This window comes from Amphimedon queenslandica, unplaced genomic scaffold, assembly GCF_000090795.2.
Source record: "Amphimedon queenslandica unplaced genomic scaffold, v1.1 AMPQUscaffold_10191_Cont17399, whole genome shotgun sequence".
In the NCBI taxonomy this organism is placed as follows: Eukaryota; Metazoa; Porifera; class Demospongiae; order Haplosclerida; family Niphatidae; genus Amphimedon; species Amphimedon queenslandica.
In genome coordinates, this window is record NW_003549538.1 from 1 (window position 1) to 5,564 (window position 5,564).

The following is a 5,564-nucleotide window of genomic DNA, read 5'->3' on the forward strand; positions in this document are numbered from 1 at the left end:
ACTAAATCATCATATGCAGCCATTACTCCCTCTCTCTCACGCTCACCATTATGATAAACCCCTAGCAGAGGAGATTCAAATGGATCTTTGTTCCTTACCTACCCCTTTCTACAGTACCTTCCCAACGTGCAGTTCAAGCACGTGTTGACTAATAACTAGCCCCTCCTGCCTTAAGGGTGTGGCTCATGCAAGAAAAGGAGGGGCTATGTTCTGATTTTTTTGCTGACTGACCTGACTCATGCTGACAAGAAAAAGCGAGTCATGAGCCTACAAGAACACGATACTCCTGAAGAAGTAAGTTTCTATTTCATTTACAGACTCTATATTGATCCTGCTAATATTTTAGGAGGCTTTGGATAAGATTATTCACAACGAACTCTTACTTGAATCCATCGCTCACAATGTCGACCCTCTTGTTTTATGTCACCTACTCATAACTCGCTCTTCTGGCGAGCTGTTCAACAAATATGATAAGGAAACAGTTGAAACTAAAGAAGACAGTTCACAAAAAGTAGACCAAATCTTAGATTTCTTAAAAGATAGACTGCATCTAAAGCCGGCCTTCTACCTTCTCGACTGCTTAAGATGTACCTCTCTCTCTTCCTCTCTTCCTTTACCAGTCAAGAGGACGTTCCTGTGGTTCACGCCTTCACCAGAATACGCAGCAATGGCCGTCCACACTGTAGAGACATCCAATCACAAGTCGGCCGCCCTCCAGCCATTTTTCTGGCCTCTCCGTCACTCCCCCAGCCCCCCTAAAGGTGGCTACCTCTATCATGTCTGTAACATATTCATCTCCATGGATACCCAGCTTGTCTTGGTTTTTCCAGAAAGTAAGACGACCGACGAAGAGATTTGGGGCAATATAGTGACCAGCTGTACAGAACAATGGAGGAACACTGATATAGTAATCCTTTATAGTGGACTCTGTGTAACTGATAACATTAACACACCTCAATCTTCTACTCAACCTCCTCCTCTCTCTTCGACAGCCTCAGCCAATCTTCCTCCAAGTCCACCTGTTCCCACTCCATTATCTGTTTTATCTGGTCCTCTTATCTTTAAGACATCTTTTTGTACTGAAGGACTGATAAGAGATCTCAAGTTGAAGGAGTCGAGAAGAGAAGACAGCTGGAGCAGGGATAGCTTTGATGAAATATCTGATGAAATTCATCACCATCGACAAAGCCTTTGGTTAAGACGTCTCCTGCTTGAAATTGATAGAGTCAGAAATGGTGACAGGTCACAATGGCTACAAGACCTAGAGTGGGGAGAAGTGAAACCTTCTCTCACTGAATACCAGAAAAAACTACTAGCCGACAACCTTAGTCTTTGGAAGAGCGGGGAGCTTAAAGAATACCTAGTCACTACGAGAGAATGGATGAAAAAAGATGACAGCTTGCTAGGTGTTGTTCCTTCAGCGATTGAGAATAGTTCGAATATTTTACAAAGTATAGAACCAGCTGTTTGCCACCCATTGCCAATACCAAACCAGCTGACATTTAGTGTTAAAGACGAACTACCTGCTAATGTGCCTGTTCTATTTAAAGGATTACGTCCGACGTTAGTTACTTCTGCGGTACTTCCCGCCCATCTTGCCACACTCAAAATGCGTTGCCTAGCAACTCGTTCATGTTGCAAGTTGACTCTCGAGTGTTTATTAATACATATTGATACTTGTAATCAACTCTGATTCTTACTATTTATACTTATTATTGTGTTGATTATTATATTGATTATTAATAAAATTAATTTTAATAACTACTAACTAATTTATTGGTCTAGGCGTGGTTAGACACGCCCAAATCAAAATGGCTGCCAACGGTGTGGTAGAAGAAGACTCAAAAACTAAAGAAATTGAAGAGAAGGCTGAGACTGAAGAGCAATTCTGTCAAACTGAAGGATGTGATAAACCAGCTGCACTACAGTGCCCCACTTGTATTAAACTAAGTATTGCTGGAAGCTTCTTCTGCTCGCAAGTAATTGAAAAATGCTGAGTGTAATTTGTGTTATGTCGCTACATTCTACTTTATAAATCATTAGGATTGTTTCAAAGGTTTCTGGGGGACACATAAGCTCGTACACAAGAAGACGAGCTCTTATAATCCCTGGCCGTCGTTTAAATTCACGGGACCACTCAGACCCGCACCTGTTGTAAGTCATGTGACTACACATCGACCAATCAAATTAATCCTTTACTGCCCCGCCCATTTAGACCCCGACCAGGAGTGTTCCTAGTCATATATCACGTCCGGATTATTCTGAGGACGGGGTACCTCGGTCGGAGAGACTGGCAAAGAGCAGTGGACAGATAAAGCAGCTGTCGCCTCGTGAAATAAAAGCAATGAGGAAAACTGGACGAGTAAGTGTGGAATACTGTTGTGTTTGTAGTTTTTTAAAATGGCTGTAACTCGAAAAGTTGAAGTCAGAATCAACTCAAACTTTCTACGTAGCATAAGTACATCGATATGTATTAGAAAATGTAATAAAAATGAGGGGTGATTTTGGAGCCATTTTTTTGAAAAAACCATGGGCTATAGCCTTGGGTATTTTTCAGATTTTGACTCATTTTTTTAAAATGGTCGTAACTCGAAAAATTGAAGTTGGAATCACTTCAAACTTTCTACGTAGCATAAATACATCAATATGTATCAGAAAATGTAATAAAAATTGGGGGGTGATTTCGGAGCCATTTTTTGAAAAAAACCATGGACTATAGCCTTGGGTATTTTTCAGATTTTGGCTCATTTTTTTAAATGGCCGTAACTCGAAAAGTTGATCAGAATCAGCTTAAACTTTCTACGTAGCATAAGTACATCAATATGTATCAGAAAATGTAATAAAAATTGGGGGTGATTTCGGAGCCATTTTTTGGAAAAAACCATGGACTATAGCCTTGGGTATTTTTTACAAATTGACTTGTTTTAAAAATGGCCATAACTTAGAGAATGTAGTCAGAATCAACTGCAAATCAATATTTAATTATAATAAGGAAGAGGGTTTTTTAAACCCATCCAAAAATTGTTTTCCCAAATGTCTTAAAGAAGTCATGTCTTGATCTCTTCCTCCACTACACTTTTATATACAGTTTTTTGTAAAAGGTCTAGTGGGTTCACCAACTATCATTCATGTCCTTATGTAAACTGTTTATTATAGCCCATACAAGGACATCAATATATGCATCAGATAAATAAAGGCTGATTTTAAATTCTTCTTTCTTAAAGACATTAATTTATATGGATCTATCTATCCCTCATTAGCTTGGTAGAGAAGTCTTAGATATAGCAGCAAAAGCCATCAGACCAGGAGTAACGACTGATGAAATTGATAGGATTGTCCATGAAGTAAGTATATACTTGTACATGTACTTTTATGTGTACATAAATGTACATAAATATCTCTGTCTTATTGTAGGCTTGTATTGAAAGAAATTGCTATCCTTCTCCATTGAATTATTGCAACTTCCCTAAATCATGTTGCACGTACGTTTATCATGTACAATATTATCAAGTATTTTATTTTATTTTATTTTTATAATAATTAGTTCAGTGAACGAGGTCATTTGTCACGGTATTCCGGACAAACGAGAACTCGAGAACGGTGACATATGCAATGGTAAGCCTTTAACATGCTCTTTAATTAGAATAACTCTTTGTTCCCTAGTTGACATTACTGTGTATTACGGCGGGTTTCATGGAGACCTCAACGAGACCATGTTTGTTGGAAAACCGAGTGAGAGAGCCCAAAAGATTGTTACAGCTGCATACGAGTGTATGATGAAGGGAATCGGCATTGGTAGGAGAACCTCCCTTCCTCTCTATCTTTTCTAGAGCTACCGTATAGCAGGAAATTTTGAAGGGAATTAAATTTGGCGAATTTGGCGTTTTGATAGCCATTTGCTAAAATAAAATCTGCCATTTTGAGCCATTATACACATGCTCAATGGCACGTGGCCACTAATTCACCAATCACCAAAATTTAGCAATTTGCCAAATTTAACTCCCTCCAAAATTTCCCTTTATATGGTATATACATGTATATTTATGTACATGTACAGTACATGTCTTCATTTTTCTTTTTCTCTTTTAGTTCGTCCTGGTACTAAGTATCGTGATGTTGGTGCCGAGATTCAGAGCCACGCCCATTCTAAAGGTTTCAGTGTCGTACGGAGCTACTGTGGCCATGGGATTAATCAGTGAGTGATTGGGTGGGCGGGGCTTGATAATTATTAATTGATTTTTAGACTGTTTCATACTGTTCCGAATGTACCACATTATGCAAGTTAGTTAATTAATTATTAATAATAGTTAATTAATTGTTGATTTAATATTATTAGAAAATAAGGCGGTAGGTGTAATGAAAGCTGGTCATACTTTCACAATTGAACCAATGATATCTGAAGGTATGAGTACATGTACAATCAAGAGCACAATCACTACAATAATTATTAATAATAATTATATATCTTTCTTTTATTTCTCCTTTATTTCTTCTACTCTTCCCTTTCATGCATTTCATACATTGTATATGTACATGTACATATACATGCATTATGATCTTTCTTTTAATCTCTTCTCTGTTCTCTCTCCCTCCCCATAATCTTTGCATTTATTTTTTACCTGCATAATCTTTCTTTTACAAATATTTAACCTCTTCTTTCTCTTTCATTAATTTTTCCTTCTCTTTCCTATTTCTTTTCTCTATTCTTTTTCCTCTCATCTTTTCACTGATCCACCTTTCTCCCTTCTTCTCTCTCCCCAGGAGTGTGGCATGACGTCACTTGGCCTGATAATTGGACTGCCGTCACATCAGTAAGTTCAATACACTAGCAGTGACATTATGTTAATCTTATGGTAATGATAGGACGGGAAACTCTCTGCCCAGTTTGAGCACACCCTCCTAGTAACTGAGAGTGGGTTTGAGATACTGACACTGAGGGAGGAAGGAGGAGGGAGACCTCATTACATGGACCAACTGAGGGCATTGGTTTAAGGAGAGGGAGAGGGGAGTCAATTTAATGTCCAATATTTTATAAAGTCTTAATTATTTCAAATATAAAATAATAAAAGTAACATTTTCAAAGAAGCAAAGTACCATATACTACACAAAAGTAAGTAAAATAGAAAAATCCAAATTATCCAATCTCAAAAATTAAATACTGACTGTAAGTTATAGAAGAAAAAACTAATTATAAAAATAAAGTCACACAATTTAAAAAGTGCCAATTGGAATAACAAACAACAACAATAATCAGATCTTCATCCTTTTCAATGCCTCTATTACTTGAGCCATAGTAGGACGAGCTCTAGGATCAGCTTTAAGTCCTCTTTGTATGAGAGACTTCATATCAGACCAGGAGACACTATCAGATTGTACTTCTCTCTTTGCTGTCGTCATTTCTGGGAGAGAACACAAATTCATTTCCATAAGGAGAACAGAGTAACTGTAGACATCCATTGCTGGACTGTGTTGATTAGGATCACGAGCTTCTGGTGCAGCATATGCAACATCGCCTGGCATAACAGTATCATCTTGATGAATTGTTGTAGCTGTACCATAATCTG

At 37.9% G+C, this 5,564-nt stretch overlaps 2 protein-coding genes across 2 annotated transcripts; both read left to right on the forward strand.

Annotated features, from left to right (window-relative positions):
• The first annotated feature begins 211 nt into the window (after positions 1-211).
• LOC109590337 (uncharacterized) lies at positions 212-1,717 on the forward strand. The gene is made up of 2 exons (XM_020006249.1): positions 212-294; positions 347-1,717. The coding sequence occupies exons 1-2, from the start codon at positions 262-264 to the stop codon at positions 1,691-1,693; spliced, it is 1,380 nt and encodes a 459-aa protein (XP_019861808.1). The 5' UTR covers positions 212-261; the 3' UTR covers positions 1,694-1,717.
• A 64-nt stretch (positions 1,718-1,781) lies between these two features.
• LOC100638238 (methionine aminopeptidase 1-like) lies at positions 1,782-5,352 on the forward strand. The gene is made up of 12 exons (XM_011410101.2): positions 1,782-1,979; positions 2,044-2,154; positions 2,216-2,362; positions 3,261-3,344; positions 3,415-3,482; positions 3,545-3,615; positions 3,664-3,795; positions 4,090-4,195; positions 4,244-4,281; positions 4,337-4,402; positions 4,762-4,811; positions 4,864-5,352. Exons 1-12 carry the CDS (start codon positions 1,812-1,814, stop codon positions 4,990-4,992), a joined length of 1,170 nt encoding a protein of 389 aa, XP_011408403.1. The 5' UTR covers positions 1,782-1,811; the 3' UTR covers positions 4,993-5,352.
• The last annotated feature ends 212 nt before the right edge of the window (positions 5,353-5,564 follow it).

Coding starts and splice junctions, on each gene's coding strand:
- LOC100638238 (XM_011410101.2), top strand. CDS start 1,812: ATGGCTGCCAACGGTGTGGTAGAAGAAGACTCAAAAACTAAAGAAATT. Junction 2,363..3,260: donor CAATGAGGAAAACTGGACGA/GTAAGTGTGGAA, acceptor ATCCCTCATTAG/CTTGGTAGAGAAGTCTTAGA. Junction 3,345..3,414: donor TTGATAGGATTGTCCATGAA/GTAAGTATATAC, acceptor GTCTTATTGTAG/GCTTGTATTGAAAGAAATTG.
- LOC109590337 (XM_020006249.1), top strand. CDS start 262: ATGAGCCTACAAGAACACGATACTCCTGAAGAA. Junction 295..346: donor AACACGATACTCCTGAAGAA/GTAAGTTTCTAT, acceptor CTAATATTTTAG/GAGGCTTTGGATAAGATTAT.